Source organism: Channa argus, chromosome 14, assembly GCF_033026475.1.
Source record: "Channa argus isolate prfri chromosome 14, Channa argus male v1.0, whole genome shotgun sequence".
NCBI classification, from domain to species: Eukaryota; Metazoa; Chordata; class Actinopteri; order Anabantiformes; family Channidae; genus Channa; species Channa argus.
In genome coordinates, this window is record NC_090210.1 from 9005086 (window position 1) to 9032423 (window position 27338).

At 38.2% G+C, this 27338-nt stretch overlaps 4 protein-coding genes and 1 long non-coding RNA gene across 17 annotated transcripts in view; 2 read left to right on the forward strand and 3 right to left on the reverse strand.

Annotated features, from left to right (window-relative positions):
• The window catches only part of LOC137098164 (uncharacterized), a 32943-nt gene extending 27967 nt beyond the window's left edge, over positions 1-4976 (forward strand). For 5 of the 12 annotated variants that reach the window (XM_067474094.1, XM_067474091.1, XM_067474095.1 and 2 more), the window contains 10 exons: positions 52-144; positions 281-485; positions 969-1156; positions 1858-1955; positions 2166-2350; positions 3054-3253; positions 3367-3535; positions 3630-3739; positions 3864-3989; positions 4357-4976. In XM_067474094.1, the coding sequence (XP_067330195.1) occupies positions 52-144; positions 281-485; positions 969-1156; positions 1858-1955; positions 2166-2350; positions 3054-3253; positions 3367-3535; positions 3630-3739; positions 3864-3989; positions 4357-4554 (1572 nt within the window). In that variant the 3' untranslated portion in view covers positions 4555-4976. Of the gene's footprint in view, positions 1-51; positions 145-280; positions 486-968; positions 1157-1857; positions 1956-2165; positions 2351-2815; positions 2970-3053; positions 3254-3366; positions 3536-3629; positions 3740-3863; positions 3990-4356 lie in introns of those variants that run through there. The other 7 variants (XM_067474093.1, XM_067474092.1, XR_010910569.1 and 4 more) reach the window with 7 other exon arrangements.
• On the reverse strand, positions 4959-8429 carry LOC137098166 (V-type proton ATPase subunit d 1-like). Its single transcript, XM_067474100.1, has 8 exons — positions 8188-8429; positions 7495-7666; positions 7020-7198; positions 6397-6476; positions 5862-5939; positions 5601-5777; positions 5428-5505; positions 4959-5144 (listed from the first exon to the last, which is right to left on the reverse strand). Exons 1-8 carry the CDS (start codon positions 8306-8308, stop codon positions 4971-4973), a joined length of 1059 nt encoding a protein of 352 aa, XP_067330201.1. The 5' UTR covers positions 8309-8429; the 3' UTR covers positions 4959-4970.
• A 979-nt stretch (positions 8430-9408) lies between these two features.
• On the reverse strand, positions 9409-13482 carry asip2b (agouti signaling protein, nonagouti homolog (mouse) 2b). The gene is made up of 3 exons (XM_067475657.1): positions 13209-13482; positions 10824-10882; positions 9409-10431 (listed from the first exon to the last, which is right to left on the reverse strand). Exons 1-3 carry the CDS (start codon positions 13315-13317, stop codon positions 10264-10266), a joined length of 336 nt encoding a protein of 111 aa, XP_067331758.1. The 5' UTR covers positions 13318-13482; the 3' UTR covers positions 9409-10263.
• Positions 13483-14784: 1302 nt separating this feature from the next.
• Positions 14785-17354, reverse strand: LOC137098402 (uncharacterized). The gene is made up of 2 exons (XR_010910609.1): positions 17030-17354; positions 14785-16449 (listed from the first exon to the last, which is right to left on the reverse strand). It is a non-coding gene; the product is annotated as an uncharacterized lncRNA (long non-coding RNA).
• Positions 17355-17495: 141 nt separating this feature from the next.
• On the forward strand, positions 17496-27193 carry LOC137098400 (receptor-interacting serine/threonine-protein kinase 2-like). 2 transcript variants are annotated; one of them, XM_067474620.1, is made up of 11 exons: positions 17497-18049; positions 18525-18678; positions 19304-19459; positions 19834-19991; positions 20812-20861; positions 20998-21159; positions 21903-21988; positions 22895-22996; positions 23859-23949; positions 24198-24398; positions 24499-27193. In XM_067474620.1, exons 1-11 carry the CDS (start codon positions 17853-17855, stop codon positions 24882-24884), a joined length of 1743 nt encoding a protein of 580 aa, XP_067330721.1. In that variant the 5' UTR covers positions 17497-17852; the 3' UTR covers positions 24885-27193. The 2 variants fall into 2 exon arrangements, with proteins under 2 accessions (XP_067330722.1, XP_067330721.1); XM_067474621.1 differs by lacking the exon at positions 22895-22996 and having other exon boundaries at positions 17496-18049.
• Positions 27194-27338: the final 145 nt, after the last annotated feature.

Genomic DNA, 27338 nt, shown 5'->3' on the forward strand with positions numbered 1-27338 from the left:
GTATCAGTACAATCTTCCTCTTTCAAATGCAGTTTGTTATGGATTTCACAGACAAAAGTTCACTATTTAAGCTCTCATCTGCGGAATAAGTTGTTGGAGAGAATCAAGACATTACAGCATCTCCTCACTGAATTCAGACAACAGGTAACTAACAACACACAAAACATGACACCTAATGTAAACAAATGCTCATATTGGCTAGAATTTAGATAGCAATCTAGGGCTCTGGCTTTGATGTTTTTAACATGATGGCTGCTTCAGTTCTCCATTTTCTCTTCAGTCCACAGATAGTGAGTTGCTCCAGGGGCTGACTGCTGTGCCTCTTCACATTTCCCAGCGTATTGAGGCTCTTCTGGGGCAGAGGGACAAAGGTTTGTTGTCTCTGTGGAAGAACAGCCTCCTTCATCGCACCATGACTGACAGCCTGCCTCGCTTTCTGAGTCTGCTGCAGCATGCCTCGCTAATGGGACAACAGGAACTGAAGAGTGAGTGCGGAGAGTTGCTGTTAACTGGCAACATCAGCTTGATGGAGGATCACAGTTTGTACTATTGGGATGAATAGCTGCCATAAATATTTTAATGGATAGACAGACCAATAAGTTCCAAAGCTACAAACTATTAATGGAAACTTTAAATGTGAATACACAGTAAAAGTAGTTTCTGACTTTCTGAGTCAGGTCAGTACAGTCTTTTGACCTTTCCTTAGTAGATATCAGTAGAAATCCAGAAATATCTGAATTCTAAACTAATCCTTTCTTCCTTTACAGCATCATTCAAGCATCATTATCAAATTTTTTGTTATACATTCACAAAATGTTAATATTGCCAGACTGTTCTGACACCTCTATTATTGTGTTGTTTCCTGTAACTTTATAAATGTGAATCATGGATTTTGTTCTCATTTTCATTATCTCTTGTTGCCTGAAGTGTAAAAAGGCAAACCATGGTGTTTTATTAAATGTCTCCAGGGCCCCTGACAACTCTGGCAGGTGTTTATCAGGATGTAAAGGGCCAGAGGCTGGATGTTCTGTGGAAGCAGAGTGTTTCATTATGGACTGACAGGCTGCTGGAAGTCCTGCCTGCTCTGCTGGGGAATCCTCACCTGAGGCCGCTGGTTCAGGCCGGTGTTACCACACTCAGCACTGCACTGGACTTGGTTAGAAAGCTGCACACTGGTGGTGTTTAGTAGTTTGATTAATATTAAAATGAGTCAATAGTTTTGTCTCTAACAAAGCATTTTATGAATATTTTTGTAAGATCCTGTTTTACGGGGTGTGTTTACTTACACAGTAATAACCCAGTTATGATCAGGTAACATTTCATGTATTTAAAATATGTTTGTATAAAAACTTGCATGTGCACATGACCTGGATCTGAGAAACCACAATAATGTGGCATTTGTCATCAGTTTCAGGTTTCTGCCATGTTTGATGGTTATGAAACACAAAATATAATAACTTTATTGTAAAATGTAATTACAACCTAACCCTCAAGTTTGAGTTTGGGTTTGAAACAGTCAAAGGCGAACATCCACTTATCAGTTCCACCAAATGATCACAACAATAGTTTAACCAGTCTCCCGTGAATTATGTAAAACCCTGCAATCTAAAACATCACAATATGCATCAGAATTTGTTATTAGAAAAGTTGTTGTGAAATCCGACATTTAACGATGTAAAAAAGTCGTGGAATGACTGGATAATGTTTCAATCTTTTATGAAGAAATGTTGGTGTCTAGTTGTTTCATCATATTCCAATTACGATAAAATCCAGGATTAGACTTAAAACCAGGAAACTAATGTGCAAGTAAATGCTTTCATTAATGGGTATTTGATGCCAGTACTTTCTTGCCATTAGGCTGGACAGCAAACCTACCAGTGGGTGGAGATCAGGCTGGCCATGGCTCTGTCTGGAGTCAGGAAACGACTGGCTTCTGTCTACAAATTCTCCCCCAGGTACTAAAAATGTCCGAGATCGACATGAAGGAATATTAACCCAGAAGTTACTGAATCATGCCTTAATGAGCTATAAGTATAACGAATAACAATGAATCTTCAATTTTCTGCATTTGACTTTAAATAACCAAAAGACTCACTAGAGCAGAACAAAATAAATGAAATGATTCCAGTAGGATCTCTGAAATGGAGTGTTATTGGTTTCTCCAGTGGTTGTTCAGTGACTGTGTCAGTACCTCTTCCACCACTTCCCTGGTCAAAGGTGGCCGAGGCTGGGCTGCTTCAGGTCCTTTTGGAGGAATGGCTGCTGAGGCCCCTGCAGACTGTTGCCTCCATCAGACCCACAGCTGAATTTTACCGGCTCAAGAGGAAACTCATGGACAGCCCATTTCTATGTAAAACAAACTCACACTTTCTTGATATATACACAGAAAGCAGCTTTAATTAATTCGGAACTAGTTAATGGAAAAACAGAGACAAAGTTCTGTTATTTCTGCAATCCAAGTTAGAGCTCTATTAGTTGCAGAGATGGGGACTACGTCTGTGACTTGGTTTTAGTTGGACTTAAATTGCACACACAGAGACTTGAGACTTGTCCTCAAACAATTTGAGACTTGACACGGAAATGTCATCTGGTACTTGTCTGTGTACTTCATTAAATACAGTAATTAACTTTAAATCAACCAATCAGTGCTGATATGCTGATGAACGAATGTTGATAATGCAGTATGTGCTTTGAATTCCTTAGATGCAATTACCTAAGCAATTTTGATGAGAACAAATAAGAGAACACTCATAACAACATGAGACATGCAAAAAGTGACTTATGAAAATCTCTGGTTTGTTCTACTGTTTCTAAGCATTTACTGACTTCCAGAGGGATTTCCCTGAATGATCAACTGCAGAATAACAACTCATTATTGTCAAATGACAAAGATCTTCCTGGGATTGTTATAGAATTATGAGGATGTTCTTGGGAAATGGCAGACCTGCAGAGTAAAGTATTAGTAAGATGTTAGTTAATTTGCAAAGGCAGTAAAATTTCAGTGAAACGTTCTTCTTTCTTAGTCTGACCTTGTATTTGTCTTCCTCCAAAAGACCAAGCTTTGTTGGTGGCAGATCAATTTATAGTGACATTTGATGGTCACCTGTATGAGCTCCCAGGCCGCTGCCCACTGCTTCTTGCCCAAGACACCAGGAGTGATCCCTCCTTCATGCTGCTGCTCAGTTCAGAGTCCCACAACTTCCTCCTGATAGATATAAACAACAGTACCATCAGCATTCAGCATGATGGACAGGTATGTTTTACGGTTGATTAAATAATAATTAATTAACAGCAACAACGTGAAATAAAATGAGTAGTTTGTTGGAATTTTATTTCTGAAAAAGTGACAAAACCTTTGTCTCACAGGTGAAAGTCAACTGCAACAACACTGTAGCCCACACATTTTACCGTGACAACGGTGTGACTGTCAGAAGAGGATCCCAGTTTGTCCAAGTTTTCAATCAGAATGGAGTATCAGTGTCATGTGACCTATCACATGAGGTGTGCAGCTTCACTATTGATGGATGGTTACATGGTAGGGAAACCATAGTTGGAACTGGTCTAATTTAACACTTGTCATAATGATATATCTGTACTGGTATATGCTCATATACGTTTTTCCTACACAGGCACATCTGTTGGTTTGTTGGGGACTAATGACAATGAAGCAGGGAATGACTTTCCTTTGCCTGATGGCTCTCAAGCTAAGAGCTTGGACAGTTTTCTTTACAGTTGGCAAGTAAGACAATTGAGAAACCAAGCGTACATTCTTGTCAGTCTATGAATTGTCTGCAGATTCAGGTTTGAGAAAAAAGAAATTTTCTTGTTGCTAATGCAGTTTGACCACTTGTCTATGTTTCCAGATGAAACCAGAGTGTGACAGATCTCCAGATACTGCACAGCACTTTTTGGAAACTAGTACAAGCCCTGTGAGCTGTGCATATCTCTTCTCCTCTCCTGATTCTCCACTGAGTTCCTGTTTCAGGGTGGTGAGTAGAAAAACACAGCTGACTTGCACAAGTGGTGTCTCACCTAGAGTTATCTTAGAGCAAGGGACATTAAGTCATTTTGACTTTTATCACATTCCTGGTTGTTCTTAATTGTTAATGGAAGCAAATATTGTAGTTTTACGCGAAACAAAATTTATGTTATAAGAGTTACGTTTCAGAATCTGATTAATAACACATTAATAACACATTGTTTATAATGATAAGACTGTAGTAACTCAAAAAATAAATATAACATTGAAAACATATGATCATTAAAACAGATGTATGTAAGTAAAACAATCTGGCTGGTTTTCCCGCCCACACATGATCCTGCGTGATGTTTACAACTGTGTGTCCTTGTCATCAGGTGGACCCTGGTCAATTCTTGTCGGTTTGTGAGCTGAGCTCCTCCAGAGCCCCCTGCAGATTAGCTTCTGCTTTTGTTCACCTCTGCCAGCAGAATTACATTCCCCTGGAGGTTCCTGTCCAGTGCTGTAAGTTGGACCATTATCAAGCCAAGATGTTTGATTTGTCTCCTGCTGTGTCAGATCAAGTCAAAAAATAGATTTGTCATTTTTCAGTATTTATGTTTTTTTTTGTTTTTTGTTTTTTTTGAAAATGTGAAGGATGACATATGAAGATCCGTGATTTATGGCCTCTAGTTACTAAAACCTATACATTTACACTATTAACCACTGGTTGTGATACATTAATTATATGCATTCTTATTAAATTTTGTACCCTATTATATATCTTCTGTTATGTACACTTTTGTCCCGTTTAGTTATTTGAATGTCAATGTGCTAACTATAAAAAATACTTTCCTAATCCTCATGGCTATTCTTTTTTATATTTTCTGTTAATCCTCGAAGTTAACAGTTATGTAAGCCAAATAATTTTATACAATTTGAAGACATGCATTTATTACATTATTGTACACTGTGCATGTTAAATACATTCATAGTGCCTTTTATTTCTCAATTAATTTGTTCCATTAAAGATAGGTATGTAGTTGTTTATCTTGGACTTCTGCCTCTGGGTGATACACTCAGCGATCCAGACGATGTTGCGACTCTCCTGCTCCTTCAGTTTGATATAGGAGTAAAATACTCCAAAGTGGAACTGTTGCAGGAAAGAAAGTGTGTTCAGCTTCACCTGGGAAGAGATCAAATAAAGCTGTTCAGAGATATGGAAATTCAATTAACACATTGGTCTGTTTGCTGTTTTACAGCTTTGCAGAAATGGCACTTTTTTTCACTTAGCAAATCTTTAATTGTTCGTGAAAATAACTGAAACAAATGTGAATTCTAACTAAAGCTGGGGTGTTAAATGTGTTGCATGGTCCAAATATTTCTACTATGTGAACATTTCAACAAACGTCCAATGGAGATCATCTTGCTTCATTTAGTCTCACTCACAGACATTAAAGATATAATACCTCTTGTTCAAAGAATCTGTCCTCCAGAGTCTTAAAATCTGTTCCTGGCTCAGGATCATCAAAAATGATTTTATAGTCCTGCAGAAACATTAGGATTGAGGTCAATGTGATTTAATTTTACAACAACACAGTAGCTCTCATTTAGGAATCCTCTGTGATGGGATTAGACTCACTGGGTAACAGCTGGCAACAGCTTTGACCTGCTCATGATCCTCGGCCTTGGCCAGCAGCTGCAGCCCTTCAGGATGAAGTTTGCCACAAGACGGATACAGTGCACCCTTGTCTGTACTGCTGAGATCTGTCCCAAAGGAGTTCACAGTGATGATGAAGGCCCGTCTGTCAGCCTCGAACTGCAGGAGGTACACATACAGACAGAACATTCACAGCACAAGCTACAACACAATGAAGAGAAATCCAGCCTCCAGTAGCAGTACCTCCAGGATAGGACACATTGTATCCTTTGTGGCACCGCCAATGTTCTTGCAGAAAGAGTGGAAGGACTCTAAATAGGCCTGTAAAAAAAAAAACAACATTGTGAAAAACAGACAACCACTCCAACTGTTAAACTAATTTGCTGTCATCACAACTGTATAACATTATCATGAGTGATTTATTTAATAACATACAGAATCAACAATGATTGGTTGTTTTAAAATAAATAACTGTATTTGAAAAAAAATTGTTGGATACATAGAACATTTTTTTAAATCATTAGCCTATGTCACAAAAGTATTAATACACAGTATGTAAAACAAAAAGTACTCAATGCTATGCACATTATATCATTAGATTATTATTTGCGCTTTAAAAACTGAGATTATACACACACACGTCCACACAGAGTCTCAAGTAAAGTCTCAAGTCTGTGTGCGGCTTTAGTGTGACCTGAGTCCCCATCTCTGTACTCCCACACAGACATCATATTAGGATGTGTGACTGTCATCCTGTCTTATGTAGTGCTATAGTCACCTTGTAGAGTTTGTTTCTCAGGATCTCAGCTTCCATTTCATTCAGGTTGGATTCAGATACAGCATCCTGGAAAAATTGACCTACACAATAAACGGACAGTGGACTTCAGATTGATCATTAGTTCCTATGACATTTCACTTTTTTATTTAGTAGTGGAAACGCTGCCCCTAAAATAGATGGAAAACTCTGACCACACTAGCTTTTAAACTTCAATTCATTTCAACTGAATAACCACAAAGAGCAAGAGTGGAATCACTTATAGGGGCAAGGAACATCAGCACATATTTTTTAACAATTGCCCTCTAAAAATTAACCCTGATAGCCCCCCCAATGCAGCTGCTCCTTTAGTACTTTTTTAATGAGTCCACAATTCCAGGTAATAGATGGACCAGGCAAAGAAAACAAAGAGAAATGTTAAAGAAGAGGTTGTGATGGATATCATGGTTTAACTCAACAGACTACCATCCAACAAGCCTTAGTTTTTAAAGTCGTTCAGGTTAACTTCACTGTGTTAATGATTTCGTGACTCTAATAGTTTTACAAAATGTATCTTCTAACATACTAAATTTTTTTATTCAAAAAAAAAAAAAAAAAAAACTAGAACAATTGTTTCAAGGATCCACCTAGAGGTGTGTCCACCAGGATGGCTGTGTAGAGTTCAGTTGGGGTACGGACGATGCCCACGGCTGCCATTTGTTCAAAAGCTCCCAGTGGGTGACATCGGGGGAGGAGCTCTCCCACGTCTCTCTGCTTCAGTGCCCCATTGATCAGCATCACCACATTGTCGATCATGTAGCTGTAACTATGGCAACACAGAGAATGGAGCTGTATTTATTTGTGTGGCATTGTCTGTTCCCCCCCTCTTGTTGATGACGTATTTCCCTTTAAGCATCTTTATTTTTAAAGATCAGAAGCTCACAGGAGAGTTTTCTCTGAATGTAGTGGCTGCATTATAACAGAGGTCTTGCTGTGTTAAAAGCTAGAGGAGAGCTGTTATGAATCAAGTTTTCTGTTGGAGAGAAGTAAGAGCCATATCATGATATAATTAGTAATGTTTGTTCATCCTGTGACCTTTGTCTAATTCATGTCATAGCATACGTTATGTAGTCAAGGAAGGTGGAGAGTGGAGGCAGGGCGTTCGAGCGCAGGCAGCTGAATTCAGTCACCAGGTTCTCCCTCAGCTTGCTGTCCAGCAGACACACAGTCAGGTCATTTTCAGACGAGGACAGCAGCTTACCGTAGTCTGTACTCTGCAGGTGCAGCTTTATGTCTGAGGAGAAGAAGGACACTGCCTAAAGATATGACTCTTCTTTTTCCTCTGCTCCAAAATTTCTACTCTTAAATCTAAATTGTTTCCACTGGAAACTTCCTGTTAGATTGCAGTCTATACTGCAAGTGTGTCTATTTCTGATTTTTACAGCTGATGATGACTAACTAGTAACACATGCACAGATATACAGGTTAAATATGCCACATATCTAAATCTAGACAAGTCTGCATATCAGTGAATTGTCTCTTTCTAAGAGTCAATTGTCAATGTGGACATACCAACCTAAGAGCATCAACATACCTTAAACATCTTTAACAGAACATGTCCTTTATTTTTACTCATTTGTCGTCTCTCAGAAAACAATGCCTGATTCCTGCAAAGACAGTTCTGATGATCCTCTTTAAAAAAGGAGATCATCCAGGTGATGAAACTGATTGGATCAGGTGATCCCTGTCAACTCCACTGTAAATACTTTTAAGATGCGAATACAGACACACACACACACACACACATATTCTCACCCTCGAGCGTGTCACACTGGGCCAGATTGTGATAGTCGGTTTGAGTCAAAATCCCAGCCTTCATCCCTCGAACCAGACCTTCTAAGTAACCATGATCCACGTTGAAGCTGAGCTCCGCCATGATTCTGAATGAGTTGTCCACAAGCCTGGCTGCAGTTTGAAGGATGTTCACGTGTATTTCTCCTAGTCTTTTTTCTATGACTTCTCCTTTTTATTTCCTCTTCCTCTTTGACACCAATAAATTCCATAGCTGCCCTTAAAGTGTCTCCTGTGTACATTCAGTCTGGGAATAGTTGCTCACATCTTGGTAAACTGAGATAAAGAAATGTTACTGTTTAAATCAAAGAACATGCTGCAAAAGAATGACTCTAACCTTTAAAACAAACACTGGATATAAAAATACCAGCCTCACCACTCTTCCAGTATGGAACACGTTAATTAATATAAATAATTACGTCGTTATTTAAACTCATACTGTATATTTTTAAGCATGTGGGAGAAAAAATTTATGTCAAATCAGAAGACAGATCAGGTTGTTTATAAAGTAAATTATATGTTTGTCAAAGAGCCAGCAATTAATACAAAATGCTGCAGCAAGAGGTGCTGACTGGAATTAGCAATATAATTTAAAACCCTACTTCTTACATATAAAGCTCCATCATATCTAAAAGACCTCATAGCACCATATCATCCCAGTAGACCACGTCGATCTCAGAATGCAGGCCTACTTGTGGTTCCCAGAATTTCCAAAAGTAGGATGGGAGGCAGAGCCTTTAGCCATCAACCAGCTCCCAGTTCAGATTTGGGAAGTAGACACCCTCTCGACTTTTAAGTCTTCCTCTTTGTTAGAGCTTATAGATTTGTTGGGTTTTCTCTATACATCTTTATTGTGACTTTATTCTGTAAACTGCCTCGAGATGACTTTGTGGTGAATTGGCGCTATATAAATAAAGTTGAATTGAATTGAATTGACCTCCTCCTGTGTCTTTCTCCCCACATGTTGAACTGGTTTTTGATTCAAGCGGATAGTCTTACACAACTTGACACAACACGGTTTTTCAGGTCTTAAAACTCATCGCTTTAAGTAAGGTTTTGTTCTTTCCTGTTCACGGCTGTGACATGTTAATATGTACGGCAATTTTAGTCATCATCTCTCTCTCACCTTAGACATCATCTCTGCTTCCTGTGTCCCAGACAAGCTAATACAGTATGTGCCCCACAGACTGTAAAAATTTGATTTATTTTGGAATTCACAAAAACATTATGTGATTGTTTATTTTGGATACACACTCATGGGCTTAACTGTCATCATCTTTCTGTTTTTCACAGAATTATCCCAGAAGCAAATACAAAGAACAGTTTGCCCCTGTTTATCCACTCGATAACTGCCAGCACAACATTTTCACAATAATTAAATTTATTCTTGTTATTTTGTCCTCGTGACACATAGAAGTAACGCATACAATATATTTATTCAATAGCAAAAATATAAACTAACTTAAGTAATTCATCCACATGTGAATAATTACTAATTCCTTACTGGGAACTCCAAAAAATCTTCTTCTCCCAAAATCTGAAACATATGTCTTAGTGACTTAAATCAGATTATTGAAATACACTTGATTCCACATTTGGGTTGTAGTAAGTTCCAGTGTAAAAAATTATTGGGGTTCCCACAAGTTAAACAATAAAGATAAAAGCAGCAACAGTGCAGAAAATACTTGATGCACGACACAACACATGATTGTCTACATACATTAAAACTCATACATGTTGCCCTTCCTTTGTACAGCTACATATTCTGTGTTGGATCGTGGATATTTTGCAAATATTTCTGATTAATATGATTTTTTTTCATATCTATGCCGCAGAAAAAAAAAAAGTCACATCTTCATTCTTACATTCACATTATTTTTCCACAGACGATGGAAAGATCCTTCACTGTTATCCTCAGTTTTGTCACAGGTGTTTCTAATTTATTCTGAGCTTTAAATTAACAAGCTGCTGAGGCGTGTTTGTGCAAGTGTTTGTGTGCGTGTGTGTGCGTGCGTGCGTGCGTTTATGTGTGTGCTCATTCTATGTCCTCTTTAAGCACAGGGGGTTCATCCTCCAGCAGTGGCAGATGGTGTTGAAGAGTCGACAGCGGCAGGAGGCGCAGGGGTCGCAGCACAGCATGTGAGTGGAGCAATTCTCCATCAGGCGGCCGCAGCGACGTGCAGGCGTTGTCAGATCTGACTTGTCTTTCTGAAACCACACCAACATGGAGAATCTAAATACTTCACAACAAATCCCTATGAACCCTCATGATTCATGTTGTGCAGAAAAGCATAGTTTAAACCAAAAGAACTAAACTTAAAGCTGCTTTTATAGGCAGAACGTGAAAAGGATCACTCCTCATAATCATCATACTAGTTTTATCCAGGTGCTATCAGCTCTACAATGTGTTAGTGCTGGTCAGCTCATTCCTCTCATCAGTGAAAAACCTAAAATGTACAATCTTTAGAAAATCTGACGGATTAACGGATTAATTACATTTTGGTTTGTTGACAGATCTGTAAATCTACATTTTACTGCTGTTGGCCATTATCCTGCACCATGGGAGACTTTTTTTAAATAAAAGAACAAAGAAACCTTACAGGAATGTGACTTTCCTTTCGTCTTGCAAACAGTTGTCTGGTCTTCACTTGGCTCCAATCTAGGGATAGAAATAACAGATGAGTCACTGTTTGACATGTTCGATTGCATTTAACCTGCTTTGTTATTTCATTTAATTTGGCTTCCCTGAGCAAACATCACATACTTTTGAGACTTATATTCTCATGCACAAAAGGATAAGCAACAACTTGTCTGTACAGTCTCATCCAGGTCATAGTCCTTGATTTAAGAACCTTTAAGACTAGACCCCAAATGGACAGATAAGCTGAAGAAAAAATGAAGAAAGTTGGACCTCCATCTGGATCCACTCTGTGAGTGGGGAGCTGGTGGCCTGACCCAACTAGAGAGATGTAAACTTTTATTGCATTGGCAGCTAATGGGTGAAGGCAGTGAACTTGGCATGCTGACACCTGTTTACACAATCATGGCTTTGCTACTTGGAATTTGTGGCTACAGTAGATGCACATTTTCCTGATAACAAGCCAAGAAACTGCACCCACACTGACTTCAGAGTTTGGGTGAGATTCCATGTGAGACCAATTACTCCATCATCAGGAGAGTTGACCCTTGTGAGGCCTCCTCTGAGAAAGACAAGCTGGAGAATCTGGGGTTTCTTGGCTTCCAGGAAACCAGTGTTTATTGTTTTCTATAGGGTCTCTCTGTCAACCTCTCTGTCTCCCACATTTCTCACTGTATTGGCAGGAAGATCAATGATCTTCCACTGTCAGAGTGAATCACAGATCCTTTGTTTACTTAAATCGGAATATCTTTTTTTTTTTTTTTTTTGTCCTTTCGGCTTATCCCGTGAGTTCAGGGTCGCCACAGTGGATTATTGTCCGCATGTTGATTTGGCACAGTTTTTACGCCGGATGCCCTTCCTGACGCAACCCTCCCCAATTATCTGCTCGGAGTAAAAAGCTTCAGGAAAATCTATTCTACATTTTGTTAAAATGCTTACATTTTCAGTTAACAGCTCTACTTAATGAACAAACATCAAACTGATATTTCTTTCCCCTGCCCCTCAGACAGCTTGAGTCCACCACTGTTAAGAAGAGTTTGCCCAGTTGTGGTCGTATGTTGACAGATTGAGTCGTCTATGTATTTTCCTTAGTGGTATTGATTGGGCATACTGGGCATATCTGCTGTGGCTGCCCAGCTTGAACTTATATCTGCTGATCACTGGGTTGGTTTTGTACATGGACACAGTGAGAATAGCAGCGAGAACAGTAGAAAACCATTAGTAGAGGTGTAGAGTTTTTAAACACTAAGTTGATTCACCCTGTCAGATCTCACTATATTGCTTGTTTGAAGTGTTTTGGCACGTTCCAAAAAACATATGGAGCTTGACTGGTGTCCAGGATTTCTGGCTGTTTGATGTTTTTACAGATATGTGGAAATGTGAGCCACACCTCCACACTGCTGCTCTGGAGGTTCTGTTATTCATTACTGAATCAAACTGCTCATCTCAGACACTGGCACCTTCTACATCCTCATCCTTCTCATAATGTTTCTTTTATAACCTGGATGCTACAGGCTACTTAACAATGGCCGTGAATCAAAACCCCTCCATTTTGGCAACAACCTCTTTTCCTTCTGATCCATCTATGATTGATGACTGCTGCACCTTCCCTTCTCATCCAACTCAAAACCTTGGAGCTAATCTTCAGTCAGATGTTTGCGCGGTTAAATTATAGAAAAAGCTGGTCTAAATTGCATTCATATAAAATATTTTAACATCTCAACTGCAGGCAAACACTTTTGCCATATCAACTTCATTTGTTCATATGTAAAGCTGCCATGCTGGAGGTCAACACAAACATGAGAAAGAAACAAATTATTTTCCCAGCACAGAATTTCCAATCACATTGACAAGCAGGTATTTTAATATGCAACTTATAAAGACAATGACAAAATCTAGATTTGTTCTGATTAAAAGTATATTTAAATCATGCCTCAATATGTTTTTTATTATTTTGTGACAATCTACAATTCACAAATGAAGGATGTGATCTTGGATTTAAGCGACTGTGTACATGTGGCCTGCACACTCCAGCAAATCTGAATCAAACATTCTTTTCTTTCACTAGTTAGAGCTATAGTACCAGAAACAGAATCAACAAGAGCAATTCCTACTATAATAACATAACATGGGCAAAATATCTCTTCTCTAATCAAATACACATCATTTTATATAAAGTAGTGCCTTTAAAGAAGAAGGAGAACTCCTATCAGTTCATATTCTCATCCCCTATTTTATACATTTCACCACATTTGTTCACGATGTTAGTTTTGAAATAAACACAGCACAAATAAAATGGAATCTGGTTGAATGAACATATGGCAACCAGAGGTGGATGAATCCTGACCTGCGACACTGTCGGTTTTCCTTACGTCTCTCTTCGTGTCCTCTGCCCATGATACCGGAACGAGCAGCAGGAGAAGGCACAACAAGTGTTTTCCGGTGGTTTTATTCATGATGCTGATAAGATCTGCTGATGGTAGGGTAAAATAAAATCAGCAGTGGGCAGAACAATCCACGTTATTTTTCCTGCTGTAAATCCTCACTTGAGCTCCTGCATGTTCCTGTCTGCTGTGAGAAGACGCCTCTATCTCCGGATTACTGACGACCACCGAAGACAGAAACACCCACGTGGCTAACGTAACTAACAAAAACTATATAAAGTTAAAATATGAATACAAAAAACATACAAAAAATAAAAACAATAAAACTCACCAGTGTAGTAAAATTCTGTTGTAATCTATAGCAAAAATTATTTTGCAACCGTAAACGTACTGAAGCGTCACTGCTGTTGCTATGGTTACCTGCAAACTGGCCTTGTTTTGGGTGATGTGACCGTGAATGGAGGGCACAAAGACTTGGATCCATTGTTTCTTCAATGCTTCAACAGACTGAGTAGGTTGGAAAACCTAAACGAATTTAATTTACCTAAAAAAAAAATTATGATACCATAGTTGTTTCCATGTCCCTGTTTATTGCAGCTGGTGATTTGTTGTTGAGTGGGCCATTAAAACAACTCATTTTAATTACTTTTGAAGTCATTAGACATTTGGAGATGCAACTGGGCAGAAGATGTAAACAATGAACTTATTTTTTCATTGAAGACTTTTACTGCCCAAAATGAAGAAAAACGTCTATAGTTTTCAGGTTCATAGTGCAGGGCCTAGACAAAGCAGAGGGCCTGACACTTAAATATGGGTCACGTCAGAACTACTTTTCTTTCTACTCAAGTAAATGACTGTATTTCTGAAGTATTTACAGTTTTAAAATATAAAAACATGCAGTCAGTGATTCTTGATTACATTCTATCAAACAGACCTGTGTAGCTTGAACCACATCCTCCTGTAATGGTTAACTTTACAACTGATTGGATGAATTTCTGTCTTACTGGGTTGGAATATTGATCAGTGAGTTCTGCAAGGAACTGAAGCACTTCAAAAAAAAGGAATTATCCAGTTATTTACTTTTCAGCTTAGCACAAAACTTTATTTGCACTCAAGGATGATCTGATTACATTTTGTTCACATTTCATGACAAGTAAATATCATAACTCAAACCATTTTCATATACCTGTGTGTCTCCTGGTATTAAAACCAATGTTACAAAATATTATATCAATGTACTGTAGTTTACGTATCAATTACTTAGACTTCTGTCCATCCAAAACAATATATCACTGTTTATCAGAAGTAAAGAGTTTTCAGTTTGAAAACCAAAAATAGACATTGCAGTTCTCGTTCTGTTGTTTTTTTTTTTACATAATATATTTTAATTATACAGCACAAAACAAAAAATTATGTGCAAATGTATTCAGTATAAGAATATGAATGCGGCCTGTTCCAGATCCCTGAATGGCCATCCACATCTGAAATTCATTGAGTGATTTTAATGAATGAATGGCTCTTCTGACAGTGAGGCATGTGTTGATGAGCCACACACACACACACACTTGTGATTGTTAATGGTTTTTACTGCCTAAGAGAAAAACATCTCAACTCTGCTTTTTACTCCTGAAAAACATGTCAGCCCATTAGCAAGGAGAACTGTGTTCAAGGCCCCGAGTGAGGAGAACAGAACATTATGTCCCCCTTTAAACAGGTGCAGTGACTTTACTTATGGAAATGGATATTATAGTGCCACCTTCTGGTCACATATTTTAAAATCTGGAAAAATAATAAGTATACTGATCACCTTAGTGCATTATCCTTTATATTGACAAATGTACAGGAAACAAATTGGTTCTTCTCTTTTAAAAGCAACATAATACACTAAAACTTTATGTGAATACACCAAAGTGTCCATTGTTGTTCACAATTGTTCTGAGCTTCTTTTAATTGATGCCTCAGAGCAGAATTGTCCAAAAGATAGATACATTTTATTATTTAAAATAAAGCAAATTAATTGTGGTGACTCATTTCTTCCAGTAAGCTTTGTGACTTCTTTTTGAGGCATCAACAGTACGTGCCAGTTACAGTTTAACAGAGGGAAATAAAGGATGTGATGACAGGCGAAAAGTGAATATCCGATGACCGATCACATACTTCTCTCTCCACGGTCCTCTTCAAGTGTTAACTTCTCTCTGTTTTCCCAGGAGTTCCCCATTAGGATGACGGTTAATTTCTATAAGAGCCTCATGAATGATTGACATAAAAAAGCAGTCATTGTACATTTGACCTGACATTTAGGAAATACTTTTGTGAGTAACGAAAGTGACCTCACACTACTTTTTCCTCAGTCAGTTAAATGGACCTTGTGGTTATATCAAAGACAAGAGACATTATTGAAGAAAGATTAAGTTCATTTCTAGCTTCTGTATTAGTCTTTTCTTTTGAAATGACTTGAGTGCTTCACTTGAAGGCATCAGCATTAATAACTTTTTCTGTCATAATGTCTGGAAGAATGAAAAAAACTATTTGTACCTTTTAGGAAAGGGAGGGCCCTGAGAGATTCTGACACTGTTTTAGATACAACCAATAGACCTTATGATGTTTATAATGCAAAAATATCCAACTTTTTTGAGGTTGTTACCTATGATGGGACACTGGATACATACCTTTGCACTGGAATGTCAGTACTCCCTAATAATGGGGATTTTATGGCCAGCTGTGTCTACAAAACACTACAATGCTCATACTTGTGTCAATAATTTTCCAATAAGTGAGTGTCGGTAATTTTGCTTACTCACACATTCACTCTATTTAAGTAAACTTGTGAGATTTTGTGAGGTTTAACTTTTTTCACTTTAATGTAGTATGATCAGGTTTTCCCTAATTTTTACAGAAATAACATATTTTTTTAAAAACCCCTACTGTGGACTTGCTTTGCTCGCTCTTTCAGGACGTTGTGGTGCAGCAGTGCTAGGGTGATGGGCCTCTCCATCCAGCTTTCACTGAACCACCCTTCAATCTGGATGGCCCATCCAACCCAGATCTTGTGGATCAGCTCCCTATTTTTAGCACTCCAGGGTTTGTGTTATCTTAACCGGGTTCTGAAGGGAGGACCTCACAGTTGATGGATGAAGAGTTTATCTTTAGTACACCCTCTAGTCCAGGACCTCCTCACAACAGTCCAGATTGCAGAGAATGGGACTAAAACAAGGGAGGCAGCAATCAACAATGGTTTGAGTGAGTTTTTCATCCTCATTATAAACACAGAGAGGTAATTATTTTGAGCACAGAAACACATAAGGATAAATAGAGTCAATGCCTATTAAGTTTTTATCAGTGATAACAAATTGTGCTTCTTGTCTGAGCTGTCCAGACACTGTCTTGTTGATAATCTTGCTGAATCATGAAAAAAACAAAAAAGCACAGGTGCGATCCACATATGAAGCAGTAATAATTTGGTGTCTGATTTGTTGAATTGGTCTGCTTCACATGTGTTTCAGATTACAAGAGGAGAGAGAAGGAGAAGAGCACTTCCTGTTTTAAGATGAAAAACAATAAACCTGTAATAAGTCGATAAAATACATAACCCCTGTGAACACTATCATTAATATCTTGTAATAATATAATTATTAAAAGTTTTGTAACAATTTACATCAATAATGCACTAAAAATAAATAAACAAATTATTCCAAAACACAAATTGTAAAAAAGACCAAGGATCCAGAATCAAGAACATCGTAAACAGTTCATTAGCATTACTAAAAGTCACAAGTAGACTCACAAGTAGTAGTTTTTTTTCTAGCACGACCTCACTCCTGAAATGTATTATATACACCTCACATCGAACACGTTCACGGGAAACCCCACATGTGGGGAAAATCCCGCTGGTTAAAAACCCCCGATTTTTACAGATGCCTTTATGCTCAGAGGAGGTGTGTCTCGCGTCCACATAGTCCGTACGCTCTGGTCCAGTGAAACTGAAACAAAACTGGACCCTAATCCAAAACTTTATGGAAACAATTTCTAAACTTTATCAAATCATATTTAGACATGTGCCTATATTCATTATTTGTATTTAAATTCAGTTACTATGTGCTCAGAAAGCCGTTTGAAATCCCGTAATGAAAAAATATAATCATGAAAACTGTGCGAATCTGTGAAAACCTGTGGCCTTGAATGCATCTCTTGAAAACACGGAAGCGTGTCATTAATAGCAACAACAAACCCACCTGCCTTTAAATGACAGCGGAGCCCAGCGGCTGATTGTTGTTGTCCCTCTTTGACTCAGCCTGTGACAGCTGGATATAGGACACTTGGCAGTGTTTACACGGGGATGTATTAGCGCATATATTTGATTGTGGTCGTTGGTTTCAGCGTTTTCGTCAGTAAACGTGTAAGCTGTGTATAAGTTGCCGCCCTCCTTTTCCGCCTGTAGCTGGCTGTAGCTAGCGTAGCTTCTTAGCGCCGTGCGACATGATGGCATGCGTGTGACTGGGAGACGTGTTCCTCATTGCATTTACCTTAAGGGGCAGTTCTGCTTTCAGTGGCTGACCTAGTGGACGACTAATTTGTAGAGGATTTCTGTAAAAGGTTAACAATCTGACATGGAGCCTGCGGCTATGGGCTGTGTGAATATTGGAAGTCTGACCAGCACCTTGCCCGTGATCCCCTACCAGAAGCTGACCGACCTGTACTACCTGAGCAGAGGAGGCTTCGGCACCGTGTTTAAGGCGCAGCACTCGGACTGGAGGACCACTGTGGCCATCAAATGTCTAAAGCTCGACTCACCGGTTGGAGAAAGGTACCCTTTCCGTCTTATACGATTAGGCCAGTCACTCTGTAAGGAGGGAAATCCGTTAATCAAAATGCACGAAACTTGCTCAGATACACACATTTACAGCTGAGGATGACACAAGACATTAAAAGTACAATTACTCAGCATTTTACTGTGTAATGACGTGCTGATTGTTAGGGATTGACAATAATTCACTATTATCACCATTTGCATTTCAGTAGGATTACAGTGAGAATGACGACTCCTTAGTATTGACGTTCTACACATTTCTTTAGTCCACATTTAACAATAGTGTGGGGCACAGTTCTTGTCTTGAATATTAGTTTTCCACACACCATATCCCACAATATTAATGGTAACATTTATTAGTTTGTCATGCTTCTTGTACCACAACAACAATATGAATGCCATCCCTGTTTTGCCAGTATTATCACTGTGTGGTGGTTATGTTTGGCTCTTTATTGCTGGATTCTTTTTACAGAGAGAGGAACTGCCTGCTGAAGGAGGCAGAAGTGCTTCACAAAGCTAGATTTAACTACATCATCCAGATCTTTGGCATCTGCAATGAGCCTGAGTTCTTCTGCATAGTCACAGAATATATGAGCAATGGCTCTCTGGACCTGTTGCTCCATGAGGTAGCTATATGTCATTTCTAACATTAGCCAGTGATCTGTCTTAATGTATAAATATATTGATATAGATTATATGGCGCACAAGCTGGTCTTGATTATATTTGTATTCCTCTTACAGTCAGGAAATAAGAACTCATGTCTAACTTCTAAGCTCTGTGGAACCACTAAGCAAAAATTTGCCATGTTTTGTGTGTATTCATTTGAGTGTCACAGTAACATTGTGAACAATTTGGAATGCGTTATAGTTCTTGTTTTTGCACTTTTGAGACCAAAAAGGCTAAGGCGAAAAAGTCTCTGTCCTTTATAATAAAGTGCTCTCTCTGTTTCTCTTTCTTTCTTTCTGCCTGTGAGGCAGAAAGAAAAAGTGAAACTTGGCAGTGTTCACATTCTCTGATAAGACTTTCCCACTGTCAGACCAATGAGGAGAGGAGACAAATATAGTTCAAGGAAAATCCAATATGTGTTCAAATTGTTCTTTTTTTCCTCTCTTCATTTTATCGTCTTTTATAGCTTTGTATTGTAGTATCGATGCAGTATAACATGTCTTCTACCCCTGCACTTGCTTGAACATGTTTTATTGGTAATTTTATTTATATTCCTAAAAATGTTGTGTGGTCTCTACCTACAGAAGGACATGTATCCTGTTCTTGCCTGGCCTTTACGACTGAGGATTCTTTATGAAATTGCTCTTGGGGTTAACTTCCTTCACAACATGAACCCACCACTTTTACACCATGACCTAAAGACACAGAACATACTGTTGGATGGTGAATTTCATGTTAAGGTGTGTGTGGATTAGTGATATTTTGGTACTAAATGGACTGTGACAAAAGCAAACATTCTTTAGCTTTACTGAATGCAATAGACTATTCTCCTACTTTCATGACTATCTGTCAGAATATTTAAGTAGTTATTGGTGGGCGACAGAATTTCTCTGCAAAATTAAAATGCTATTTCAGAAGTATGGTGTGCTAATATAAACAAGTATGTTTTAGTAGCTCTCACACAAAAAAACAGGTAAATTCTCTCAAAACAAAGCTAAGAAACTTGGAGCTTCCCTTAGTTTTCTTTTGTTTTTTACTAGGAAATGAAAAAGGGGTTAAAATAAACTCGATATTTAATGCTAACTCAGTAACATTCTGCTGTTGTTCTGTCCAGATTGCCGACTTTGGTCTTTCAAAATGGCGGCAGCTATCTGTCAGTAAAGGCTCAGGCTCCAAGCCCACAGAGATGGGGGGCACAGTGATTTACATGCCCCCTGAGGAGTATGAACCATCCAAGAGCCGCCGGGCAGATGTCAAACATGATATGTACAGGTGAGACAACAAACCCCAACAGGTAGTTATTAAAAATACACTGGAAAACATTTGGTGGTAAATGGCCACTTGTATAGCCCTGCTATCCAAAGCACTTTACAATGTTGATTCCAATTCACCCATTTACAAACACACTCACACACTGAAGGTGGTGGATGCCATGCAAGGCGCTCACCTGACCCACTGGGAGCAACTTGGGGTTCAGTGTCTTAAATGTATCCTTCCTTTATCTGTGTATGACCTGTATCCATACCTTCAGTTGTGTCTGCATATGTTTCATGTATCTAATGTTGAAGTGGTCAGAGGTGAAGTTATTTGACTGAATTTGTGAAAATGTAACACTTTGTCAACACCATAAAGTATATGTCAATTTCTGTTGGTACTGTGGGGAAATGAGTTTTTCCTGCCTAGCAGGGTGAGGCAGTGTCAGTTTTGAGTTGGATTGTTAACATACCAAAACAGAACTCAGGGCTTTGTGCCAAAGATTAAATGAGTTGATCGTGCCTGGCATAGTGAGACAGCAACAGTCTGATTCCAGGAATTTGATAGAAACAGAGTGGTGACATTTAAAAGAGGTGGAGAAAAAGTGTAAGAAACCAACTTTCCTTTGTGGCTGAATGTGCTCATCTATCAGTCACATTGTATGTTTAGACACTAGGGTTGAATTTTCTCAACAGGTATGTCGGTGATTGCTTTTAATTTTTAGTTAACTTCTTGTAAAGTCCCTGTGAGCTCTGAGCTCTAAAGGGAAATACCATTTGTAAAAGAGTGATGCAACTCTAAATCTCTTTAATTTTTTCTCCTCTTGATATTCTAATAGTTATGCCATCATTATGTGGGAGGTTCTATCCAGGCAGATCCCATTTGAAGGTAACTTACTTTTTGTAAATCTCTAGTCTATTTTTCTTTATAGACCAATTTTGTGTGCGACTGTCTAACTTGCTTCTTGACTGAGCTCCCATAGTGCAGCCAAACTAAACCAGTGTCTGCATGTCTTTGTTGTCAGAGGTGACAAACCCAATGCAGATCATGTTCAGCGTACTGCGTGGGATGCGTCCTGACACCAGCTTGGACAGCCTGCCCGCTGACATTCCGAGTAGGGAAACCCTGATCAGTTTAATGACTTGTGGCTGGACCTCTAATCCAGATGAAAGACCTTCATTCCTTAGTAAGCTAATGCAAAATATCACATTCATCCGTCTCAAAAAGCTGACTCTTGTGTACTGATTTGACCATTTCCACAGTTTGGGATGAATCTCTGTTTGAGTAACAGTTCCTCTGCGTCACTCCTACATTCTACCCTGATGGAGCAGTGACTAAGTCTCAGCTTCCTGTCATGTTATTTTGACATACACCGTTCTTTTTATCGCACTCACACAAAAATTTTAATTCGTGACCCATCAAATAGATTGTTTCTTCTTATTTTTAAATATTATAGATTTACCACCTACAGATACATTTCGATTTTCTCTGACTGACTCAACAAAAAAATATTATTTATATGTCTGTCTGTCTCTTTAACACATTTTTTCTCATCAGTACAGAGGTAATCAAACCTACATTTTGAATATAGGAACCGGACCCCCCACCCCCCCGAAATTGCCACAAACAACTTCTACCAACGTGTTCTCCTTTTAACTCATCAAGCACCTACGCAAAAAACACACGAAAGTGCTACTAAATGCCCGAAGAATTTTCTGTATTTCACCCATGCCTACAAATACTAATAACTAAATGCAACTTATAGGAATTTTAGTAATTTTTAAATGTTGGTAGGTTTCTGACTTTACAGCTAAGATAGCTGTGGTTTTTTGAGATGAGTTTTTTGGAAATTGAGATGAGTTGACGAGAAAAAATTTAAAGGTTGCCCTGTAATAGACTAAAAACAATGTGCGTTTACTGCTATTTCAGACTGTTTGATTGAGCTAGAGCCCATGGTGAGGAAGTTTTATGAAATTGACTTCCTGCAGGCTGTGCTGGAGATCAAGAGGTCAAAGGTCAGTTGAGTGTCTTCTCACTTTTTTAAAGGTAATTGTGGGTAATTTTATGCCTGTTTTATTAGAAATTGGACGGTCTACAAATGGCAGAAGGAACTGACTATACATCTTGGCATGTTCTGTTGGCTTTTCTGTCATGTGTCAGTGTTTCGTTTTACTGGTCAGCCTCTGTTGATGGATAGAGGAGTCCAATTCTTAGAAAAACAAAAATAATACTGAATATCTGATGTCTTCACACAAAGAAGTACCTAAAGCTCTGCGTAAGTTTGGAGTGTTTGAATTCTACTGTGACTAAAAGGGCATGACAGGGCAGTTTTACAGTTTTACTTCACAAATTTAGATTCCAAGTACAATATCCTTCCTCTTTTGAGTGTGAGTGTGAGTGTGAGTGTAGGTGTGAGTGTTCTTAATTTTTTATAGTTTTTTAAGAAAACACCATATTCAAATTGGATGTAGTAGTGGTTATCTGGTTAAGAGGAACAGGAAAAACAGTCACTCTGTTACCTCACCGCGTAGTGTAGAGTACATTCATATAAAAAGGAAATTTAAGATAAAAGCAAGTGTTGTTTCTAAATTGATTATTGTTTTCTTGCTTACAATTATTACTAATGACAATAGACATGAATACAGTATGTAGTAATAGCTTAGTCAAAGTATCTCTATGTAGTATAAAGCCTCTCAAACACTCGAAAAGAGTCCGGGTGGCTCCAGACTTCTTTCATTTTCACTTCTTAATAATGTGCTCCTGGCAACACTAGAAATTGTTTTACAGTCTTGTCCTGATCCATCACTACAATTTTATCACAGAAGTATACAAATAGTGGCTTGATTATTTGACAATGTTTCTTGTTAGAGTAATTAATTACCCTCCTCTTCATCATCAATTTTCTTGTCCTCCCTCTACAGTTGAGGCAGAGATCAGACTGTTGTTCAGCTCAGCCAGTGAGTGAGAAGAGGAGTGAGGACCGAACCCTGAATATGCTTAAGGACAGACCCAGCATCTGGCGGGTCAGTAATTACTCATCCTTGCCTACTAAATTTAGGAAACACTGGCATAATGATCAGAGAGAGTGCATGCAAACAGGTTTTAAACTGATGCATGTAACTGAAAAGACTGTTGGAATGTCAAAAGTAACATCAAAAACTCAGTCAGAGATGTGTTTCTGTTTATGTCCACTCTGAAGTTACATTTTAAAAACTGTTAACACACTGTTCTGAATTCCTTCTTCAGTAAAAAAATAAAATAAAACAAAAAAAACATACATTTAACCTAAAACCCTTTTTTACCATACTGCAGTAGATTTTGTTATTTTTTCATATTGTACAAGCACAGAACAGTTGAACACTGCAGAACCTCAATTAAACTTATAGGTGGAAATATTCCAAAAATCAAAATGAAGACATGAAATAAAAGAATTTTAGATTTAGTCCATTTGCTCCTCTCAATTAGGCCACAGGTTCACATCAACATCCCACGGAATGTTTTCCCTCCTCTTTGATTCAGACTTGCAAATGGCAACACAGAGGTGCCATTTTTAAAGATGGATAAGGACTGATCACTAAAAGATTTTGTGTAGAGGGGTTGCACACATACATTATTTTGCCAGTAATTTGTATTAGCTCGTGTTTTACTTCAGTTTGACTGTTAATTCAGTAAAACTTTGGTTCACTGAATGACACAGGTGTTAACTGTTGTGATAATAAAAAATCGACTGTATGAAACCATTGGAAAAGTGTTAACGTATTCTCAAGAGAAGACTTCTGAGAAGATGATCAATATCAAGTAGATCTAGTTTCACTAAATGCATCTTAGATATTGAGAAAAACTGTAATAAGATGATTAACTCGAACATTATTTGCTCTGCTACAGGATAGCTCCAATTCAGGCTCAGGCTCAGGCTCAGGCTCCGACATATCTCTACCAGGTGCTCTCACCAGCAGCAATGCTGCCCCCTCTAAAGGTAATAAAATAGAGTTAATATTTCATAGAGCATTATGCTGCTGTGAGTCTGATTTTAATTTCTGAAAATCTCTGCTAATATAAAACAAAAGAGTGATCCTGTATTGACAAGATAGTAAAAGGTTTATATGCTTATATTTTCTGTTTATGCTGTGTATTTTTTATTATATGTGGACTATATATAATGTATCAGCTTGTGTCAGCTGGGTTTATTATACCTGATCTTTTACTCTTTCTGTCATACTGTAGGTGACCTTCCATCATCATTCATGGCTAATACTTTAGAGCCTCCTGAATCTCTGAAGGACCACTGTGCAGTTAACAATTTAAATGGCTACCAGAGTGCTAGGCCTTTAAATGATCTGAATAATCCCCTCAAACTTGGCTTACCAGTCTCTGAGTGTGAGACACTGCTTGACAACCTCACCCTGAAACAGCCACAGCCACGAGGTACAAGTTAAAGAACTGTGTTTACTTTGTGTGTATGGTTATTCTCCCAGGTTTTAGAGACAAAATCTAAACATCTCCTCTTTCTCTTCTCTCACAACAGATCACTGTCCCCCACTCCACCACTCCTCACCATCACAAGGGCCAATTGCTCAGTGGATTGCAACACGGCGTGAGGAGATTGTCTCCCAGATGACGGAGGCTTGTCTGAACCAGAGTTTGGATGCACTGCTAGCCCGCTCCATGCTGATGCGAGAGGATTATGAACTTGTGGTAAACCAGGCAACGCGCACTGCCAAGGTCCGTCAGCTGCTGGACAACTGTCACCGACACAGTGAAGAATTCTCATGCATCGTTGTCCGCAAGTTGCATGACAACAAACAGATGGGCTTGCAGCCGTACCCAGCTGAAATCAGTTCCCCCACTACAGCCTTTGTCTCCAGCACACCCCCACAGTCTATGTCCTACAATATCCCCAGGAATATGTAGCAGCAGGCCAAGCAATGGAAACAGTCCATATTATAGACTGTCAAAATATACACTACAGTTGACTCCTCTTGGATTCATTGTTTTCAAGATGTTTACTACAGTTCCTGTTAGACTTTCTCTCAAAAAGACTGAGAAATGGCTGTGTGGGCAAAAAGAATCACAGGTAAAAAGCTGACCTATTGGCTTAAAAATGAATATCAACTATCAATTAAGAATGAAAAGTTTAATTCTGTATAATCAGAATCAAAAGATTTCGACTGAATCAGTGATTTTTATTTAACAATGTAGTGGATTTAATGAGATGATTTTAATTTATATTTTCAGGGGATGTATTGCTGGGTTTGTTGCACTTTTGCCTTCAAAGCTCAAGTCAAGCAACAATATGTATATAGTCGTGTGTGTGTGTGCACATGCATGTGCATGCGTGTGTTTGTATGAGCATATGTAGCCTTATTTGTCAAATACAAACATTGTTGAGAACCTCAGTTGATCTGAGCAAGAAATAGAAGCCCTGTTAACATGCTGGAAAACCTATAGCCAAAATTAGGTTCATTCTTATTATAGCAATCCTATCTTATTGTAGTCCTGGGTTAATGATTGCCACCTGTTTGAAGTGAGTATGAAGTTCTCACAGCAACAAAGAGTGTCTGTCTTTTCAGCACACATTCCATTTAAAAAAATCAGTGAGGAAAATGTATAGTCAAGTGCAGTGATGGAGAATGCTTAAGAGCTGAAATTGCAGGCTGAGTTTCTGAGAGAACTGCTTCACATATATTTCAGCTGAAATGTTGATGAGCAGTTAGGAGATTGGGGTCATGTGACTGTATGGAAAGTTTTTGTTCCTGCCTGAGCTGGGTTTCTCCTCCTCCTCCTTTTTACTGCCAAGCTTATCAGTCACTGCAACGTGGTGTAAAGAGGAGACTGGGGTCGTAATATAACACCTAGAACATGAGGCATGTGTGTTTCTGTGTGTGGTGTAATAGTGGACCAAAGTGATCTGTACTTGCGGTTTCTTTTGGTCTTCTTAGTAGTGAACTCACCTCTTAGCATCAATAATATTCACCTGCAACACTTTATTATATGGACACTTCCAGAGTTATAGTTCTTCCATCACATCAGAGCTAAGATTGAAAAATAAGTTTCATTGTTTTTGTCTTACTGAGCCGCTTTGCAGAAACGTATAAGACATTGCAACTTGAAGCGCTATACAATACACTGTTTAGTTTATTATTGTTGACTTGTGCGTCTTTTTTTTTCTTTTTTAATGCGCTGTGATGGCTAAGTGCTCAAATCAGTAAGACAGATAAGTAACTTTTAGCATGTTAAATGCAAGAAAATACATGCATTACATTAAGAGCACCAGGTGCCTACAGTTTAAATTAAAGTTTATATTTTTTTGTCAGGCTCAGAATTGATTTGTAATGTGCCAAAATAAATTAGAGTGTGTGTGTTTTGATAGGGCTACAGTTAATTGTATTCATTACTTATTAGTTTGATGATTGATTCATAATTTTCCCTATTTGTCAGAAAATTGTTGATTATCATCTTCATTATTCATCTTCATCATGTATGCGTGTGTAGTTTCTATTAAGGGCCTTGCTCTCTTCACCAAAAGATTCATTTCCTCAACAGGTGCTTACATTACAGTATTGCAGCTGTGGAATTTACAGAGTCATTTCTTTTGTTTCCATATTTCTACATTAATTCTTAGACTCTCATTTTGTAACCCATAGGCTCCCTATAACTGGGACATCATAAGTGAATGAACAAATAAAAAAACAGAACAAACTTTTAGGAAAACTAATTATAAATGAGCCACAACAGGTCATTTTAGGAAAATACTGTTACAGAAATTTGTATATGGTGATATTATGTAATGTAAGTGACATATAATATGCTTCCAAAATGTTGGACTTGTTGCTGTGTCTTTGATAATGGTGCCTCATATCCAGCTTTTGCTCTCAGCTACAGTAACATGTCAAAGCCTTTTACACACACATCGAACCAAGTTGAGTAAAATATTACATATTTAATAAACTAAATTCGTAGTAAAATATTTTGTATTGTAGATGATTCATCTTTTTATATAAATATTTTAATCTGTAAATATTTTGATCATTGTTTTTGTTAAGTGACGATCTGATGTTATCAGCTTAGTTTAGTGCCCATGTCATCTTCAGTGTTAACCTTTTCATCAATAATATAATGTGCTACTTAGTTCAGTTGATGTGTAGCTGTGGTTTCAGCAGAAATTAGGAATTTTCATATATTGTATTGAACTCGTCATTAAAATGAGTACTCTGTTTTTACTTCTGTCTATTGTCTTCCTGATATGTCTAAAATACTATTACCCCATTTATGCCAAAGTAAATATGGAGTTGCTATTGTTGGCTCACATAATGTTGACATCTATATAAAACTAAAGATAAGCTGAGATGGCTGGAACCAAGATGG

Excerpts from the sequence above, each read along its gene's own strand:
- asip2b (XM_067475657.1), bottom strand. The coding sequence starts at position 13,317 with ATGAATAAAACCACCGGAAAACACTTGTTGTGCCTTCTCCTGCTGCTC. Across the intron at positions 10,883-13,208 it reads GAAAACCGACAGTGTCGCAG|ATTGGAGCCAAGTGAAGACC; the intron begins GTCAGGATTCAT and ends TTCTATCCCTAG. Across the intron at positions 10,432-10,823 it reads GAAAGGAAAGTCACATTCCT|AAAGACAAGTCAGATCTGAC; the intron begins GTAAGGTTTCTT and ends GTGTGGTTTCAG.
- LOC137098400 (XM_067474620.1), top strand. The coding sequence starts at position 17,853 with ATGGAGCCTGCGGCTATGGGCTGTGTGAATATTGGAAGTCTGACCAGC. Across the intron at positions 22,997-23,858 it reads ACAGACCCAGCATCTGGCGG|GATAGCTCCAATTCAGGCTC; the intron begins GTCAGTAATTAC and ends GCTCTGCTACAG. Across the intron at positions 23,950-24,197 it reads CAATGCTGCCCCCTCTAAAG|GTGACCTTCCATCATCATTC; the intron begins GTAATAAAATAG and ends GTCATACTGTAG.
- LOC137098166 (XM_067474100.1), bottom strand. The coding sequence starts at position 8,308 with ATGGCGGAGCTCAGCTTCAACGTGGATCATGGTTACTTAGAAGGTCTG. Across the intron at positions 7,199-7,494 it reads ACCTTCCTTGACTACATAAC|TTACAGCTACATGATCGACA; the intron begins GTATGCTATGAC and ends GTGTTGCCATAG. Across the intron at positions 5,145-5,427 it reads ACAGATTCTTTGAACAAGAG|GTGAAGCTGAACACACTTTC; the intron begins GTATTATATCTT and ends ATCTCTTCCCAG.